At 38.4% G+C, this 19,654-nt stretch overlaps 2 protein-coding genes across 2 annotated transcripts in view; one reads left to right on the forward strand and one right to left on the reverse strand.

Annotated features, from left to right (window-relative positions):
- GFM1 (G elongation factor mitochondrial 1) overlaps nt 1-19,654 on the reverse strand; it is a 49,720-nt gene that overhangs the window by 12,979 nt on the left and 17,087 nt on the right. The window contains exons 7-13 of the mRNA XM_027542637.1: nt 18,454-18,608; nt 17,818-17,902; nt 15,100-15,237; nt 13,557-13,658; nt 12,200-12,256; nt 9,525-9,662; nt 8,378-8,460 (exon numbers count right to left, since the gene is read on the reverse strand). Of these exons, the coding sequence (XP_027398438.1) occupies nt 8,378-8,460; nt 9,525-9,662; nt 12,200-12,256; nt 13,557-13,658; nt 15,100-15,237; nt 17,818-17,902; nt 18,454-18,608 (758 nt within the window). The remainder of the gene's footprint in view (nt 1-8,377; nt 8,461-9,524; nt 9,663-12,199; nt 12,257-13,556; nt 13,659-15,099; nt 15,238-17,817; nt 17,903-18,453; nt 18,609-19,654) is intronic.
- LXN (latexin) lies at nt 886-8,348 on the forward strand. The gene is made up of 6 exons (XM_027542648.1): nt 886-1,102; nt 2,317-2,379; nt 3,693-3,870; nt 4,186-4,322; nt 7,674-7,736; nt 8,006-8,348. The coding sequence occupies exons 1-6, from the start codon at nt 974-976 to the stop codon at nt 8,102-8,104; spliced, it is 669 nt and encodes a 222-aa protein (XP_027398449.1). The 5' UTR covers nt 886-973; the 3' UTR covers nt 8,105-8,348.

A 19,654-nucleotide genomic window follows, 5' to 3' on the forward strand; every position in this document is an offset into this window, starting at 1 on the left:
ATAACATTTCTTAAGAACAGTCTAGACTACAGTGCCTTTAAAGGTGACAGAAAAAGGTAATTAAGAGATCTGGAGAGTAAGAACGCACTGACTACTAAAAGTTTGTGCTTCCTTAAGGAGCTTTTAAAAAATGCTTTTGTCAGAAGTACTTAAATGCAGTGCCTTGTATAAACTCGGTTTTAAACTACGTTTTAATCCTCTTTCAAAGTGATCCAGAAAGTTGAAGCCTGGTGTGCTCAAAATCTTGTCTTTCTAAGATTAGCAAAGGAAGAGAAGGGTCCAAGTATCTTTTAAAATCCCCCTGCCCTAAATTACATAATCCTCCAAATTAATGCTATGCTTGCAGTCTTTCAAACCCTGATTTGGGCAGAACCAGTCCAACATCACAGAAAGCTGGGGATGAGCAAGATCGTTCCTGGAAAGGAGAGGGAAAAGAAGGAATCACAATCACTCACTACCAGGAGCTCCTCTGGACTTTGCCCCGAGCCTGACACTGTGGATGGTGGATAAAGAAGTTGCTCCAGACTTTTTTCACGGAGAGGGAAACTCGAAGCCCCAGAGGCGACGCTGCAGTAAGGCAAAAGCCAGAAAGCCCCTCCCCGCACTTCTGTTAAGGTTGGTAGAAGGAAGGATGTAGTCCCGGACAACCCACCCCCAACCCCCGATTCCCTCCCTACCCCCACTTAAAGGTGGAGGGGGCTCTCAGTGCAGGAACCGGAGAGTAATTGCAGGCGGCATCAGGGCGGGGCTCCACAAGGGGCCCTGGCCTGGAGCCAGCTCCCAGGCAGCTGCTTTCAGAATAGGAAGGAGGGAAGAAGGAAGAGAGCGGGAAGGAGCTGGTGACCCCGCCCCAGCCCACGCCCAGCCCCAAGACGGCGGGAGGACTCTTCCGGCTGGGGTACCCAGCAGCAGGCAGGACGGGGACAGGGACGGGGACGCGGACGCTCGCAAGTCCAGCCAACACTCAGCAAGAATGGAAATCCCTCCGACCCACTACCCGGCCGCCAGGGCGGCCTCGGTGGTAGAGAGCTGCATCAACTACCAGCAGGGGACTCCCCACAAGCTGTTTCTGGTGCAGACAGTCGAACAAGCCAGCCTGGAGGTGAGTCAGGCAGAGGGCGGTGCGGGCACCGGCGAGCGTTCCCTCCATTCCCTCCGCTCCCTGCTCGTCTGCTCCCAACTCCCCGACACCATGCCTGTTTCGGGTCTCACTGCTGCCGTCTCTCTAAAGAAGCTGGTATTTCTGGCATTTCTCTAGTCTCTGGGGCTGTTTATTGTTTTCACAGGGAAACACACACTGATACAGTTTTTATGGGCACTATTATAAGGAAATGGATAAATGTTCTAAGTTTGCGGCGGCTTCTCCCCTTTTCCCAAGTGAAACCTATAGGAACAGTTTTCAAGTTTCTTAAAACTGGTACCACGTTTCTCATCTACTGCTCCAATATGGACCAACAAAAGCTCTGGTCTTGCCTAAGATTCATTGCCTAAATTTTAAGACCAATTGTTCATTTAACCAAAACGAAGTCAGAATGAAGGAACTGTGGGCTGAAGCTTCACTTCCACCACCCAAACACAACTGCTGTTGACTGCTGTGGGTGATGGGCTCTCTCTGGCTAACGGGTTAAATTAAGTGCTATGCTTAAGACCTTAGCAACCACTAAGCTTGTTTCCATTTTACTGAAATCTAATGGATCTGACAGAAGTTTAACTTCCAACAGTCTGTAAGAGCTGACAGGGAGTACATATTTCAAAACCACACCAGGTAACATAATTAGGTATAAACTTTCAAATTGTATCTTGATTCAAAAGTGAAGTACCTAAATGTTTGTCTTAGTTATAAAATTTATTAAAGTCTCATTCTGCAGGTCCACTAATACACAAGTAAAAGCAGTATAACATCTCTAATCACTTTGCAGTAATCTGACTCAAAGTGGAATTCTGTTTGGAGGCTTTATGAAAAATCTTTTCAGTGGGTATCCTATTTGTCATCTTTAGAATTAAAAATGTTAAAATTTCTTATGTGGAACTCAGGGTCACAGATCCAGATGTCAGCGTTCTCTGATGATTGAAAGTGAATTATAACCGATTATATATGCTTTTATCCCACTCTTGTTCTCATCCAAAATAACCCTGCTTAGAAGACCTGCTAAATTAGACATCACACACACGGTGACATGCCTTGCTCAAGGTCTAAGGCTTTAGTCATTTACCTCCAACAGTCAGCTTCCCCTGGCCCCATCAAAAGAGAATGGATTCCTCTAACAATATAAAGACTTTATATGTTGTTATAAAAACACATTTTCTTAATTTTAGGATATTCCAGGAAGAGGACATAAGTACCGCCTTAAATTTTCTGTGGAAGAAATTATCCAAAAAGTAAGTGAAATATCCTTTATTATGAAATAAAATTTGATTCCTTACATTCCAGGTCACCTCTGCTGATCAAATCATAGGATTGATTTGGTTTTTTGGGTTGTTGTTTTTTTTTTGAGAAAAAGTTGTGAAATTCCTGCCTCAAAAAAAAAAAAAAAAAAAAAGATCACCATACAAGGGTTAGTTTTTACTTTTTGTGTATTCTGAGATACACTTAGTTTTCTATTGAGCTATTTAGAAGAGGCTCTAGATACTTCAATATGAATAAATTTCCTTTGAAAATGTTATATATGCATAGGTCAGTGTGAATTTATGCGAATAATATGAAGAAGTGAAATAATTAACTCTCTAATCATCATTAGGTGTTTTTTATTTCTGTCTCATTCTTTTATTTAAAGAAAGCAAGTGCTTTTAGTTATTTATCAGCAACAGAAAGGCCAACTGATACCACTGTGTTCAGATTAGAATCCTTCAGTAATGGGGCAGGGACAATTTTAAAAATTATACACCTATCTAATTATTAACAAGACAAACTTAAAAGGAAGGAACTGCCACTTGTACAATAACCATCTTGAAATTTTAAAAAGCTTGCCCATTTGTTAAGCATAACTAAGAGATACAGGCTAACAGAGAGAGATCCACCAAAAGGCATCTGAGCTGCTAGACGAATATTCATCTTTATAAAGCAGAACCAATGCTACAATCTTCTCATTTTACATCTGGATACAGATTGAAGAATCTGAGTTTGAGAAAATTTCTGTTATTTCAGGAGGAGAGAAGAATAGAATGACTTAATAAAGTCAGACTAAAATCTGCCTTAGAGATGGACTTCCCATTACTACTAAAATACAGTCAAAGTTTTCAACGAATTTACAAGATTATGAGACTTTATAAGTTATAAACTAAGTTACCTATTTTAGCTACCTCTAAGAAAATTGACTTCCCTAGTGGCTCAGATGGTAAAGCGTCTGCCTATAATGCAGGAGACCTGGGTTCGATCCCTCGGTTGGGAAGATCCCCTGGAGAAGGAAATGGCAACCCACTCCAGTACTCTTGCTTGGAAAATCCCATAGAATGAAAAGCCTGGTAGGCTACAGTCCACAGGGTTGCAAAGAGTCGGACACGACGGAGTGAGTTCACTTCAAGAAAATTACTGGGCAACCATGAATTAGATACCTCTGAAATAGGCACATTCAAGTCCAGTCTGAAGTAATACCATAGGGGGACAATGCTTTAAAGGTTCTATCTCAAAGAATAATAATTAGTAATGGATGTCCATCTACATGTAAAGACCTTTTGCAAAATGTTTCAAACAGGAAGTTACAGTGAACTGCACAGCTGAAGTACTGTACCCTCCAACGGGACAAGATACTGCACCAGAAGTCAACTTCACATTTGAAGGAGAAATTGGGAAAAACCCAGATGAAGAAGATAACACATTTTATCAAAGACTCAAGTCCATGAAGGAACCACTAGACGCACAAAATATTCCAGGTATATAAATATATAGCAGAGGAAAATATTTTTTCAATTTTAAAAACAGTATCAATTTACCTGTGCTCAAAATTGTTAAGATGTTTACATTATGCTGGAAATAAACTGACTTTCACAAAAATATTCATTACTAATCTAACAACAATAAAGGCCTTAGGACTTTATAGACATAGCTTAATTACTTTCTGCACACATTTGAAGAAATGTAAGAAATGACTTAGAATTTATATTTTAAAATTTATATTATAAAAATTTATATTTATATTTCACTATGTAAAATAATTCCATTTATCCTATAAATATTTCCTTCACCAGACAGTTTTGGAAATGTACCTCCAGAAATGAAGCCAGTTCGACATTTAGCCTGGGTTGCCAGTGGTTATATAATATGGCAAAATTCTACTGAAAATACATGGTATAAAATGGCAAAAATTCAAACTGTCAAGCAAGTGGTAAGTAATTTCTATAAAATACACTCTAAATAGGTTCAGTATTTACAAAAGGTGTCATAATTCATGATGGGGTAACTAGTGCCCCTTCAGTCATTCTGTATTTTCAGTAGTGAACTCAGTATTTGAAGGAGAGGTCAGTTACCAAGGCTGGAGAAGGTGAAGCTGCAGTTTCCAGTGAAGTCTTCAGTTATAATTTGGCAATGGTTTTTGTGTGCAGCTTAATACAGATCATTTCCTTTGGCAACCTAAGTTTTGTGTTCTGCTTACTATAATCATATGATACTGAAACTACCTCTGCTTTTTTCCTCTCCTCAAATGTTAGTGCCAGAGCTAGATAGAGGGTTGACACGTTCCCCACCTGGATCCGCCAAAATAAAATATTAGCATCTCAGTCTCTGTGAAGCTTGCTGCAAACAACTGTCTTTGATAACCCATCCAGTCATAACTGCCCGCCTATCTTGTTTGTTGCTAGCATGTACTTTAAGTCTGACAGTACTACTCCAAACTGCCTCTTTCTAGACCTTAAAGAGATTAAAACAAATTGAGTTTAGCTTTATTAAGAGGTTTAAAAGAAAAAAAAAAAAAATATATCAACTAGTAGTATTTAATGGAATGCAAGAAAAAGATTCTGTAAGAGAAAAGCACTTTCCATTGGATTATCTCAGTTTGTTGATAACAAAATGCAAGAAAGCTGGAGCACCTTTACTCCACAAACTTTTGCAACTACCTATCAGATACCTTTGGGCTAGATCACACATAAGTAACCTTCCTGATCTTTCAGTTCAGTTCAGTTCAGTTGCTCAGTCGTGTCCGACTCTTTGCGACCCCATGAATCGCAGCACGCCAGGCCTCCCTGTCCATCACCAGCTCCTGTAGTTCACTCAAACTCACGTCCATCGAGTCAGTGATGCCATCCAGCCACCTCATCCTCTGTCGTCCCCTTCTCCTCCTGCCCCCAATCCCTCCCAGCAGCAGGGTCTTTTCCAATGAGTCAACTCTTCCCATGAGGTGGCCAAAGTACTGGAGTTTCAGCTTTAGCATCATTCCCTCCAAAGAATACCCAGGGCTGATCTCCCTTAGAATGGACTGGTTGGATCTCCTTGCAGTCCAAGGGACTCTCAAGTCTTCTCCAACACTACAGTTCAAAAGCATCAATTCTTCGGTGTTCAGCCTTCTTCACAGTCCAACTCTCACATCCATACATGACCACTGGAAAAACCATAGCCTTGACTAGACAGACCTTTGTTGACAAAGTAATGTCTCTGCTTTTCAACATGCTATCTAGGTTGGTCATAACCCTCCTTCCAAGGAGTTAAGTGTCATTTAATTTCATGGCTGCAATCACCATCTGCAGTGATTTTGGACCCCCCAAAAATAAAGTCTGACACTGTTTTCACTGTTTCCCCATCTATTTCCTATGAAGTGATGGGACCAGATGCCATGATCTTCGTTTTCTGAATGCTTAGCTTTAAGCCAACTTTTTCACTCTCCTCTTTCACTTTCATCAAGAGGCTTTTTAGTTCCTCTTCACTTTCTGCCATAAGGGCAGTGTCATCTGCATATCTGAGGTTATTGATATTTCTCCCAGCAATCTTGATTCCAGCTTGTGCTTCTTCCAGTCCAGCGTTTCTCATGATGTACTCTGCATAGAAGTTAAATAAGCAGGGTGACAATATACAGCCCTGACGTACTCCTTTTCCTATCTGGAACCAGTCCTTTGTTCCATGTCCAGTTCTAACTGTTGCTTCTTGACCTGCATATAGGTTTCTCGAGAGGCAGGTCAGATGGTCTTGTATTCCCATGTCTTTCAGAATTTTCCACAGTTTATTGTGATCCACACAGTCAAAGGCTTTGGCATAGTCAGTAAAGCAGAAATCGATGTTTTTCTGGAACTCTCTTGCTTTTTCGATGATCCAGCGGATATTGGCAATTTAATGTCTGGTTCCTTTGCGTTTTCTAAAACCAGCTTGAACATCAGGAATTTCACAGTTCATGTATTGCTGAAGCCTGGCTTGGAGAATTTTGAGCATTACTTTACTAGCGTTTGAGATGATTGCAATTGTGTGGTAATTTGAGCATTCTTTGGCATTGCCTTTCTTTGGGATTGGAATGAAAACTGACCTTTTCCAGTCCTGTGGTCACTGCTGAGTTTTCCAAATTTGCTGGCATATTGAGTGCAGCACTTTCACAGCATCATCTTTCAGGATTTGAAAGAGCTCAACCGGAATTCCAGCACCTCCACTAGCTTTGCTCGTAGTGATGCTTTCTAAGGTCCACTTGACTTCACATTCCAGGATGTCTGGCTCTAGGTGAGTGATCACACCATCGTGATTATCTTGGTAGTGAAGATCTTCTTTGTATAGTTCTTCTGTGTTTCTTGCCATCTCTGCTTAATATCTTCTGCTTTTGTTAGGTCCATACCATCTCTGTCCTTTATCGAGCCTATCTTACCTTATCCTTAAAGGAGCTTCTTTATTGATATAGTCAATAGGGATTGTTTCAAGAGACTATAAAGAGAGAATAGTTTTATTCGATCCTGGGGCCATCTTTATAATTACTGTTAACAAAAGGAGCCACAGGATTTTTCAGTGCCTCATTATAAGCATTTAAGAGCCTTAAGTACAGCAAATTTCTGATGATCAAGGTTTGAAACTATGTAGATACAATATTTCTGTGTAGTTGATGGTGTACTTTAGATGCCCAAAGCAGTAGACAGCATAGATCAAAGCTTTAGTTACAAAATCAAGTATTACATTTTATTATTTTCAGTTTTTTAAAAGAGAATTTCTATTATAAAATTGGTTTTCTTTAGTGTAAACACTCATTTCAGCTGTTTATCCCTTAAACGATGCTTTTTTGAGCAATGGAAATATTAAGGAATTTAAATGACAAATTATCGACTGTAATGTTCTAAAATGTTCAAATTATAGACTATAATGTTATGAGTTCCACAACTCAGAAACGCAAAACAGAAAGGGTAAATGATTTAGAGTAAGAAACGGAAAAAAAAAAAAAAAAACAATTTTAAAACATAGTTTGAAAGAAATCTTATTTCTAAGAGAATAGTTTTTCTGCCAGGCCAAATAAATTATGACATTCAGTTTGTAATTTTTTTGGCTGTGCTGTGTGGCACATAGAATCTTAGTTTCCCGACCAGGGATTGAACCCATGCCCCCTGGAGTGAATGCGTGGAGTCCTAAATACTGGACTACCAAGGAATTCCACAACATTCAATTTTTAATTTTACTTAAGTATTATCATCTACTAATGAAAACTGATTTTTAAAATTAAAATATACTTTTTGCCAATGATACTAAGTTTAAAATGCCAGGTTTTTATTTTTTATTATAGCAAAGAAATGATGACTTCATCGAGCTAGACTACACTATTCTCCTTCATGACATTGCATCTCAGGTATAGTATCATTTACCATTATTTAATGTCACTTTGGAAATTGAGACTCACTTTGTAGCCTCAGTGTATGCATTGTTGATTTTGACTCTAAATCAGAATTCATGTAAATTCAAATAGGCACCAGGTTGAAGTATATTACCACTTGTAGCAATTTAACTTGTCTTATGCTATCTTTATGAGGACTGTTTTGTCTCCAACAATATAAATCCAACTGTTTTCCTAAATGTTTTTATTAATTTTATCACAGCATTAGTTTCTTTTACTTGCAGGAGATTATTCCTTGGCAAATGCAAGTTCTCTGGCATCCACAATATGGTACTAAAGTAAAACATAATAGCCGTCTGCCAAAGGAAGCACAATTGGAATAAACGAAGACCGTAACATTGGATTAAGTGTAAACATGCTTGTTAACGATGACCTGTATACCAGTCTTCACTGATATCTAGCTTAAGGGGTTAGACAAGTCCCAAAAGTGTCATTATCTATAAATGGCCTGATTACAGTACAGAACTATATAGCTTCCATAATAAAGAGCATCACAGTGTACAAGTGTCTTATCAACAGCAGTGGTGCCGTGTATACCCCTAATAAAACCTTTTAATTCCAGCCTCATTGCTTGTTTCATCGTGTTGGATACTTACGGAACAGGGGCCGTAATAGTCTCTCTGAAAGCAACTTTTGGCTTTCCTGTGATACAAGGACAGCCATATTCTCTTTCCATTCGCTAAAAAGAACAAGAGAGATCTTTTTTGATACATTTAAATTAAAAAATAATATTAGAAAAATCCTAAGAGTCTTAATTACCTCAGGATTCATTTAAAAGTGAAAGTGTTAGTCACTCAGTCATGTCCGACTCTTTGTGACCCCACAGACTGTAGCCCATCAGGCTCCTCTGTCCATGGGATTCTCCAGGCAAGAATACTGGAGCGGGTTGCCATTCCCTTCTTCAGGGAATTTTCCCAACCCAGGGATCAAACCCGGGGGTTTCCTGCATTGCAGGCAGATGCTTTACCATCTGAGGCACCAGGGAAGGTTATGATGAGCAAATAATAAATCTAAAATAACTTAAGTACCTTATGAGGATAAATACATTACAAACTTTTACAGATTTTATATAAACAAATTCTAATTTAGACTAATTAACTTACACTCACCTCCGGTTAATCTACTAAAACTTTACCTTTGCTCCATTTTATTACATATTTATTGGGATGGTATATGGATCTATTGTCAGAATTTTCTACTATCTCAACTTCAGAGATACAATTACAACCAGAATTTTTATCGTAAGTCAGATATATTAAAAAAAAAAAGTCATATATTTTGATCTCATTCATATACACATAAGACCTTTCCTAGGAAAGAAGGGTCTCCCATCTACCCATTTGTTTATCTATTTTATATTGATCTTCAAGTACTGACTTGAGAAGAAAACAGATAAGAAACGGTCTGGAGAGTGAGTACTGGTGGGCTAACTTTCTCAGCCGGTTTCTCCCTGAGGTTGTCCCCCTAAGGCTGAGACCTCAGGGATATACTTGACCCAAAGAACCATGACCTAGGTATGGATGGATGGTCTGACTGCAATGGTTTACAAATAAAAATATTTAGAGATCAAAAGTAATTAATTAGTAACAGACAGTAGAAGATGCAGTATACCACATCTGGATAAAACCAGAGTGAAGACTGAAGAACCACTATTAGTTTACGACCATTAGACTGAGAATTCTTGACTTTTACACTCTTAAAACACAGACATAAATGACGTGACTTGAACTTGTTATTCACTACCTGAGCATAGATTTCCAGGTGTAATTCTCCCATTCCAGATACAATTGTCTCTTTGCTGTCAGTGTCAAAGTGGACTTTAAATGTGGGATCTTCTCTTGTAAACCTGCCAATACCTTTGGAAAATTTTTCCAGATCATTCTTAAAAAAACAAAAAACAAAAAACATTATACATTGTACTAAGCATGATAAGCAATGAAACTGTTAAAATAATCTGACTGAATGAAATAAAAAACATGGGCAGTTAAATAAAAATGATCTACCATTTAAGTTCTTCACGCTATTTTAATATATGAGCTTGGATACCACACAAGAGAGCAAGGAACAGCTAACTTACACAATTTTCTTTTCACACCAAGATTCAAGAGCCTAAGACTTAACTCTGCCCTTTCCTATTGACGAAATCTCTCCATTTGTGGAAAACTCCCCACAAAACAGAAAGTAGAATCTGTGTTGCAGTTTAGAATTCCTAAACCAAAGGACTGGTTGAGGCTGTCATCAACTGTAACTGTGTTACAGTTTAGAAATCCTAAATCAAAGAAATCGGCATGGTCACCAAGACTCTAGGTTCAAGAGGACAGTTAAGACCAGCAAATGCACACTGAGACATCTCCACTTCCAAATAATCTACCTGGATGTAGTCTGATGTACCTCTATCCTCCTTAGATGTTAATTCCTTATGTGGTAAGCAGAATGGTGTTCTTCTTTAAAGACATGCCCCATCCCCCAAATCTGTTACCTTACCTGATAAAAGGGACTCTGTGGATATGATTAAGGTTACAGACTCTTCAGATGGGGAGATTATCATGAATAATCTGGACAGGTCCAGTGTAATTGCATGAGACTTTAAAAATGGAAGAGGAATGAAGAAGAGCAGTTGAGAGATAAGTGGGAAATAACAGGAGATATCTGAAGCATGACGGGCTCATTTCACTCCTGCTGGCACTGAAGACAGGAGAAAGGGGGCTACGAGCAGCCTCTAGAAGCTAGGGATGGCCCTCAGATGACAGCACGGAAATCTCAAGTCCCACAACGAGGAGCTGAATTCTGCCAACAATCTAAGCAAGCAAGGAACCAAACTGTCCCCCAGAGCCTCCAAGAAAGGAACACAATCTTACCAATACCTGATTTTATCCCATTAAGAACTGTGAACTGTGACCTATACAACTGTAAAGTAATGCATTTGTACTGTTTTTAAGCCACTAAGTTTTTGCTAATTTCTCATGGCAGCAATAGAACATTAACAAGCCCTGAATCACCAGTGTTAACAGCCACATATGTAGCTAAAGAGGTGTTACTGTGCTTTGTTTATGTTATCTGGAATTCTAAGCACAAGGCTGCAAGGTAGAATTATCCCCATTTTACAGGTGATGAAGCTAGGTACAGACAAGTCAAGTGACTTGCTCAAGGCCACACAGCTAACTAGGAGTGAATCTTAAGTTAGTCTACCTCCAAAGTCTTTTCCCTTTTCCCTGCATTGGCCAGGGTCTCAACTTACAAGCTGCCCCACTACTGAGATTCAGGGTTTTATGCAGGGTTTCATTATTTGGTTTGTATTAACTCCAGCAAGCAGACAACCCTGAGACACCAAAAAGCTTTTTGAATATTGATCCATTTGATTTCCATCCATTATTGTGAACTATCAACAGTAAAATGTCTACATAAACTCTGAATTTAGGAATAAAGAATATTTTAACTTCTAGTCCTTTGTCTTCCAAAGGGAAAAGCAACCAATTTGGCAAAGAACTTTGAACAAACTGGCGTATCACTGTGGTAAGATATAAGGTTTGACTTGCTTCACATTTCTGAGATGGAGTGATTGAATGTTTCTTGCCACCTCGACATTCTCTTCTCTGTAATTTGAGAAGGAAAATCTCAAGTTCCTCAAAACAGGTGAAGCAGTAGCCATTAATATATCCATAAGACAATCAATCAGAACATGTTCTATAATGATAGTACCTGGATGACAAGAGATCATAAAATGTTCACTCAATGCATAAATGAATTAATTTCAATATAGCACATTAACATGACAGTTGTGAATATAACCAACTTAAGAACTAAACAATTATGGTTCAAGGTGAGGACTAATTTCAGTGACAAGTTATGCAAATACAGAACCTATTCAAGCAGTTTTGGCTAAAAAGCTAAATGACATGAAATACAATCATAAGACTGTTATATCTGAAAGTGAGTCAGAACAGTCTTATTTGCAGGCCTTCCATGTTATAATCACGTTTACCACGTAACTACCATAGATGTGGAGATGTACTATAACCCATGAGGCAAGTACTTGATGCAATATTCTAATGTTCTTTACAGTGAGGTTTTTCTGCAATTTAAGACAAATGCCCCGGTTTCCTCTTTTCTCTCTCTTATGATCTGCATCTAGGAAGTTACTTACCATTCTGGAGCCAACGATATACCTTTACTATGGTAAGAGTTATAAAGCACAGTCTCATGAATATGTTAAAACCATCAACTTCTTCAAATATTCTGAGGAGTACTTACTAGTAGTAGACTGGTAAACTTTAAAAGATGATTTGAATACCAGAAAAGGAAACAGAGTCCATAAGAGTGCTTATGGTCAACCCAAGACACCATATGCATTGTGGAGACAGGTGAAAATGAGCTCAAGGTTTTACTGTGATTTACTAAGTGCTAAATCAAACTCCCACCTTGTTAGACGGCTTCATTGCTATTGAAATGACAGGATCAGGAACATGAATTGACTCCTAAAATATTTTTAAAAGAACAGACAAGAATTCAAACACAGTACTGTATATGTCAGAGATGGATTAATTTTAATGTTCTTTACAGCAGAAAAAACACTATAGTCAACATCTTTAAGGCAGACAAAATATATCTTGCTCTACTTTTCATTAAATTATGAATATATTTATATAAATAAAGGTTATACTGAAATCATTGATAAGAGAAGCAGAGAAAGGGACTAGATTCTTCATACATACCATATCTCCTTTAACCAGTCACAACTCTGAGAGGCAGATGGATTTTATTATCCCCATTTTACAAATAAAATAATTAAAGGGTTGGCAAGAAAAATGAATAACTTGGTCAAGGGCCAGCAGTAGCACAGGGCAGAAATAAGGCTCTGACCAAGGTCTATTTGCTTCAAAGCTCGAGCGCTTCCCACGACCTCCAGTCCCTTCATACTGCTAATGACAAGTTTCGAGAAAGTCTCATCACTAATACTTACTAAAAAGTCCACTTATTGAAACTGATTTTTGTAGTGTCCTAACTCCACATGTAAAACCACAGACATCAGAGAATACTTTAGACAAAAAAGCTAAATTATAAAATTAAGAATTCATCATATGATATAGGAGCTACTACAGAGACATCTGTTAGGGCTGGACAAGTTCTTATATATAAACAACGTACTGTAAGCTCCTATCCCCTTTGTACTCATATTCTTCCTTTACTGAATTCAGGAGAGGAAGCACCCTCATAAACACACGGTCATACTGTAGAAGAGCCGCCCTCCTGTGGGGGCAAAAAGGGGGCGGGCGTGAAGGGGACTGAAAGGCAGGAAGTCTTCTAGTTGCATCCTGCCTGCAGAGCACAGTTCTAATCTGTTATGCAATTCCCCGGAGTCCAGCCTAAATGTTACAGTCTGCTCTTATGGTTCTCTAGGAGACTGAGGGAGGCATCCTCTCTCCAGCTGCCGGGTTACTAAGGAAGGAGCACTTGGCTGGGACCAGCCTGATGATGGTGACAGCAATCAGGGGTACACCCACAATGGGGAGGCAGATCTCAGGGAGGAGTCACAGCCACACAGGCCAGGTTACCTAGTGGAGATTTTCCCTCCATGCTAAACCTTGGAGGATGGTGGAATGATTTTACTAAGAAAAATCAGGTAAGTTAGCTAAGTTGACATTAAATGAGCCACAACCAATCTACACTTGATACCTGTGGCACTCAATGAACACTTCTGTGCTTGTTTTTCTGAAGTACTGAAACATACATTCTTGAAATGCAAGTGATAAACAGCTTTGAAGTTAAATGACTTACCATAGAAAGGCCGCTATTATCTTTGTTTGTGAATGTGTCTCCACTGGCACAGTCAATGCCAAACAATGCACAGATGTCTCCAGCAAACACTTCCTCAACATCCTAAAGAAAGAAATAATGCAAAATGATACTTGCAAGTAATTCAAAACTGTACATAATCACTAAAAAGTAACTGCATAATAATCACACTGTGCACAAACAAACATGCCCAAATCTCACCATGAATTCCACAAAGAATTAGACAGAATCAATGCAATACCAACAATCAACCGTGGCAAGATACACCTTCAACAGGGCTCTTATTTAAACCACATCTCAACTGGCAAGATTCTACTGTAAATGGAAACTCAGAACACGGCATCTGTACTTGGAGATCTGCAGTACCTACAGAACACAGAGCCTCATGGTTCTAACGTTATTCCTATAGAATTAAAAAGTATGTAGTACTGTATGTGCTGCCATTGTCTAACAAGCAAATGTGTATGACAAAGGCATACACGGAAAACTTGCAAAGGAAGTTTTGAAAACAAAGGCAGGAGATGTAAGCAGTTAAGAAAACACAGGAAATCTAAGAATAAAGCACTGGGGCCTCTAAACTTCCTAGTCTTTGTCCTGTAACAGTTCATTCATAACAGCTGTGGCTGTGAATGAGCAAGTGCGCGTGTCTTGCTTTAATGGTTACACAGCTATAGGGAGCCTTCTGGCCCATGAAACAGCTGTGACAATCACTAATCCCTCTAGCCTGCCCCCTGCTGCCTATTTCAAAAAACAACGATGTCTAATTTTGAAAGACTGTCTATTCATTTTCCAGGAGATACAACAGTTATGGATGCCAAAAATGTCCACCATAAGATTTTGCTTAGACTAATAAATTTCTCTATGAATAACAGAGCTAAACTGGGAAAGAGTGCAAGGAGAGGACAATCTCCTGTACTTGGTATTCCTGCCAACGCTTAACCCTGTGGACCACAGAAGATAGGACAGGTTCAGAGCCAATTCAAGAAGTCAGATCATAAGCCAAAGTTTATCTCCCAGACTAGGCCTTCAGAGGTTTTAAATCTTTAGATGAGTTCTAGCACCAATAAAGCCCTTCTAGGGGTTGATTCTATTTCCATATTTCAGGAAGTAAATCCACTGAGCAATATGGGAAGTTACGTGTAAATTTATTATTCTCATTTACTTTTGAGAACCGCAGATCTACTAAACTAAAAACCTATTATACTCTTTCCAAGGCTAGCTTTTGAGGAAAGTGCTGTCCCTTCTCCCTAACCCTGGCCACTGAGGAAAGACAGCCAAGTCACAAATGGTGGTAGTTTTATACCACCATTATTAGAACAGATTAAGTGTTCTTAATATGTGCTAATTTAGCCTACACCAAAGTGCTACATGAGACATGTAGCCCACCTAACTAAAAAGGAAGAAGCTAGGAAAACACATTCAACTAAAAGTGATTTTCTTGTGGAGCTCAGGATACCAAAAAAGTAGACCTATTTCAACTGCATGAGACAGACTTCTGATTGTAGAGTGAAGCGCGGGTACTCACCTCCATCATGTCGGCATGCATGCGAACCAGTCGCTGCACCCGCACTTTCTTTCTCGTCCTCGTATTATAGATGTTATCACCTTTCTTCAACTCTCCTTGATAATTGCGAACGTACGTTAACTGGCCAAATCGACCAGCCTAGAAGTCAACATTAGGTAAGGACAGAAAGAGTGAAAAAGAGACAGGAATCAAAAATAAGAGGAAAATTTCACAATCACCTTCAAATACTTGCTCTCAGTTTTAATAGTACAACTTATATATATATGTTTCAGCTTATTGCCATAAACTACTTTGATGCTAGTTTTAAATAAAGTTAAATGGTTCTTGTGCTTTCTGATATCAAAATCCAAGACACTACTTGTTTGCTCTGAAAAAAGTTGTTAGAAAAAGTTTTAAAATTATATAATAAGCCAGTTATTTCATAAGTTCAGTTTAATACAGTAAGATATAAAAATAAGGTAAAATTATATTAGAAAGACAACAAAAATATTAGAAAGGAAAGACTATACATGTTATAAAAACTGATAATCACCTGGAAAGATATACAAATATGAATTCCGTAAAGTAACTGAATATAAAATGAATAATCAGGATCATTTCCTCCTGAATATTTAAAAGTTGCCAGTTCTTCCCATATTAATATTTAGGTTTAACACAATAGCAATAAAATTCCAAAGAGGACTTTTTAAATATATTATTAGTGATTTTTAATATTTAGAAGAAAAGCTAAAAAAAGAAAATAACTCTGATATAAGAACACGTTAAATACTTCAAAATATTAAAAGTAATAGTCCTTATAGAATAAATATCTAAAATGTTTAATTCATTAGTCAATAGATAAAAAAGGAGACATGACAATCAATGAAAAAATTTAACACTGTTCAAAAACTGGTAACTGTACAATTGGTCTTTTATTTGGAGGCAGAGGAAATTCACTTAGATCTGAACACCACATTCAGCAAAACAAAATCCAATAGGATTAACAATGAAAAAAACAAAGAAAACCCACAAGAAAGCAGAAGAGACAAAAGTAAGTATTTATAGAATATAATCAAAGAGGAAGATTGAAAAAATGACAAAAGACAAAGATTGCTATATTTGACTATGTAAATTTTAAACTGTTTTTTTTATTTTATTTTATTAGAGAAAGGTTCATACAAGTAAGTAAAACACTTTGACTCTAATTTTAAAAAGGGAAGGACAAAAAAATAAAGAGGGAATTACAAAAGAGGACACAGAATTGCATAATGATTCTATGGAAAAATGTTTTCTATTATTAAGAATTAAGGCAAGATATGGGGAAAAAGATTGGGGCAAGGGATGGTTAAGGAGTTTGGGATGGATATATACACACTGCTACATTTAAAACGGATAACCAATAAAGACCTACTGTTTAGCACAGGGAACTCTGCTCTATGTTATGTGGCAGCCTGTATGGGAGGGGAGTTTGGGGAAGAATGGATACATGAATATGTATGGCTGAGTCTCTTCCCTGTTCACCTGAAACTAAAAATATGAAAGCAATCTGGCAATATATACCATTAAACATTTAAAATATCTTGTATCTTTTACTCAAGAAACACATTCTGGGTATCCTAAGAAAAATATTCCTAGGACTTCCCTGGCGGCACAGCGGATGGGAACTGGCCTGCCAATGCAGGGGTCATGGGATTCATCCCTAGTCCAGGAAGATTCCACACGCCGTGGAGCAACTAAGCCCGTGCGCTGCACCTACTGACAGTGTGCCTAGAGCCCGGGCTCTGCAACAAGAGAAGCCACGGCGATGAGGAGCCCAGGTACTGCGACAGAGTAGCCCTGCTCACCGTAACTAGAGAAAGCTCGCACACAGCCAACAAAGTCCCAGCGCAGCCAAAACTACTAATAAACAAACACTGTCACTGCAATGTTATTTCTACTTTTTAACTTAAAATTACTTTTTCTGGATTTAGAATAAAAATCGTACTGTAAAAATTTAAAAATAAAAACTAGGAAAAAGCACCCCCCCGCCCCCCACCAGTATAATTCCATCCCAGAAATAACCACACTTGAACACTTCCGACTTATCTACCCTTTTCCTCCTTAAAATATTATACACAGAAGCAACACCACCACAGCAAAAAGCATACCCAGTCCCCAAATCTTGGTTCCTAATACCATTCACAATTAAAAGGAACCAGGACTCTTAGACAAATGGCTGATTCTCGAGCTGCGGCAGGAAATATACAACGTAAGCCTGGAAGGTAAGGAAGTGCTCACAGAAGCAAAATACTGGGGAACATCTGAGGGACACAAAAGCCACCTGAAAGAGCACCAACCGCGAAAACTGGTCAGTCTGGCAGTAAAATAAATAACATAGTACTGGGTTTTAACTCAAAGTATGAGACAAATATATGTAAGTCCAGACTGATAAAAACAAATGACTGCGTAAATAAATATGGGAGAGAAAGGACAACTCGTCCTTACAGAAGAATCCCACGTAACTCAGAGACACTGCCCCCTCATGGAGGAAGAACGTAATTCCCCACCCCTTAAGTGCGGGCTGTGCATAGAAACCTTCTTCTAGAGTCAGTATGGAACAGGGTAGGGGACAAAGTAAGTTTACAGTGGAGAAATCTGTAACTAAATCTTTCCTAAGAGTCACTTTGTAATAGGAATAAAAGCCTAAAAGAAAAGAAAAATTCTATATACATCAGTTAAATACATTAGAAAGCAACTTACCTCCAGTTTAAAAGCCAGGCCAACAAATGGATGGGAACTGTCTCTTTTGGGGTTCATTAAGATTTTTGTTTTCTCTTGGGAGTCACTTAAAATAAAAGACATACACATTTGTGAGATGCAACATTTGATATTTCTTTTATAACTATTGGCTTCATCAGAATATTACCTGAGGAAAAGCACACATGCACTCAACATTTCTGAGCTTATTCTTAAGTGAAATTTCACTGAATGGGATCAACAAGAATAACTTCTGGCCAATACTGCACTGCGACAGGACCAGAGTAGAATAATAAACACAAAATGCACCTCAGAAAAAAATAATGAAAGCTTAAAAAATTTTTGTTTCTTAAATAACATTAAAAAAAATTGGTTCCAAATGAGAAAATCTTCTAATGATGTAAATCTTGATAATGAAACAAACCATATTCTAACTTACAAATAGAATATGATATGGGAAGGTATATTTTTCTTTATGCCAAAATTGTTACCCAAACACAAATAAAGATTGGTTTTTATAAATTATTGGAAAAAACCCACAAATGCATCATAATTTCAAAAACCATTCTTAAATTCTTTTCTAGTGCACAGATGTTAAATTCTCTGTGCATAGACTAAGAATCAATTTCGAAGACTTACTCCTGATTGAGAATAGCATAATTCTGGACTTCAGATGGATTCGGGAGGTATTCTAAAACAGCATCTAAAAGAGGCTGAACTCCTTTGTTTTTCAAGGCACTTCCCAAAAAGACAGGAGTAAATGACCTGTTTAGAGTAGCTCTTCGAATGGCAAGCTACAAAAGAAAAAAAAATAATAATGATTAGTTCATCTTAAAGTTACATTTTGTGTTTCAGATCAATTACAAAGGAACAAATGAATGAAATAAATTGATACTCTTTGGAGTACTGGCTTTAGTGGAGACTGGAATAGGGTTCTCTACAACTTAAGGTCAAAATACCCTCCTGCTCCCACCAAAAATAGAAAGAAAAAGGCTATTTAACTTTCAACACTGTAACTGCTTTCAACCCTTAGAATGTCACTAACTTTCAATTTGGAGAAAAAACTATATACATACACACAGGACAGTGTAAATGGTATGTTAACAATTGTGTATAATAGAGGAAAAAGCAACATATATGCAAACAAAACAAAACAAAAATCTATGGAAAGAAACACCAGAAACTATTAACTGGCAACCCAGTTTAGGAATGGGGCCCAGAGTGGCTCAGACATAAAAGAATCTGCCTGCAATACGGGAGACCTGGGTTTGATCCCTGGGTTGGGAAGATTCCCTGCAGGAGGGCATGGCAATCCACTCCAGTATTCTTGCCTGGAGAATCCCCATGGACAGAGGAGCCTGGCAGGGTCCATGGGGTCATAAAGAGTTGGACACGACTGTGCAGCTAAGCACAGCACAGAGTGCTGGGCAGATGAGAGCCAGGTAAGAGACTTCTTACTGTATAACTTCATATAGTTTTTAAATGTTTAAACCATATGAAAGTATCTATTAAAAAAACAATTAACCAATTTGTTTTCTTTTTTTAAAGGATATACATACGGGAAGCCAAACCGGTACAAGTTGCTCATAAATTAAGGGTCCTGATAGTAGCAGGCTGTAAATAACGACCTCCTGATCTTGTACCAACCTCTCGTGCAAGCACCATCCATGTGCCCCAGCCTTGCTCCTCAGGGGCTACTGGCTACAGGCCTCAGAGGGGGCAGTAGAGCTTTAGCTCTGGCGGCTGGAAGAGGCCAACAGCAGTCTGTGCTATGGCCACAACCCACCACAGTTGTTGGTGCAGCAGAAATACGGAGCAGAATAGTCATTTCTCAGTCCTC

The sequence above is a fragment of the Bos indicus x Bos taurus genome, chromosome 1 (assembly GCF_003369695.1).
Source record: "Bos indicus x Bos taurus breed Angus x Brahman F1 hybrid chromosome 1, Bos_hybrid_MaternalHap_v2.0, whole genome shotgun sequence".
Lineage (NCBI taxonomy): Eukaryota > Metazoa > Chordata > Mammalia > Artiodactyla > Bovidae > Bos > Bos indicus x Bos taurus.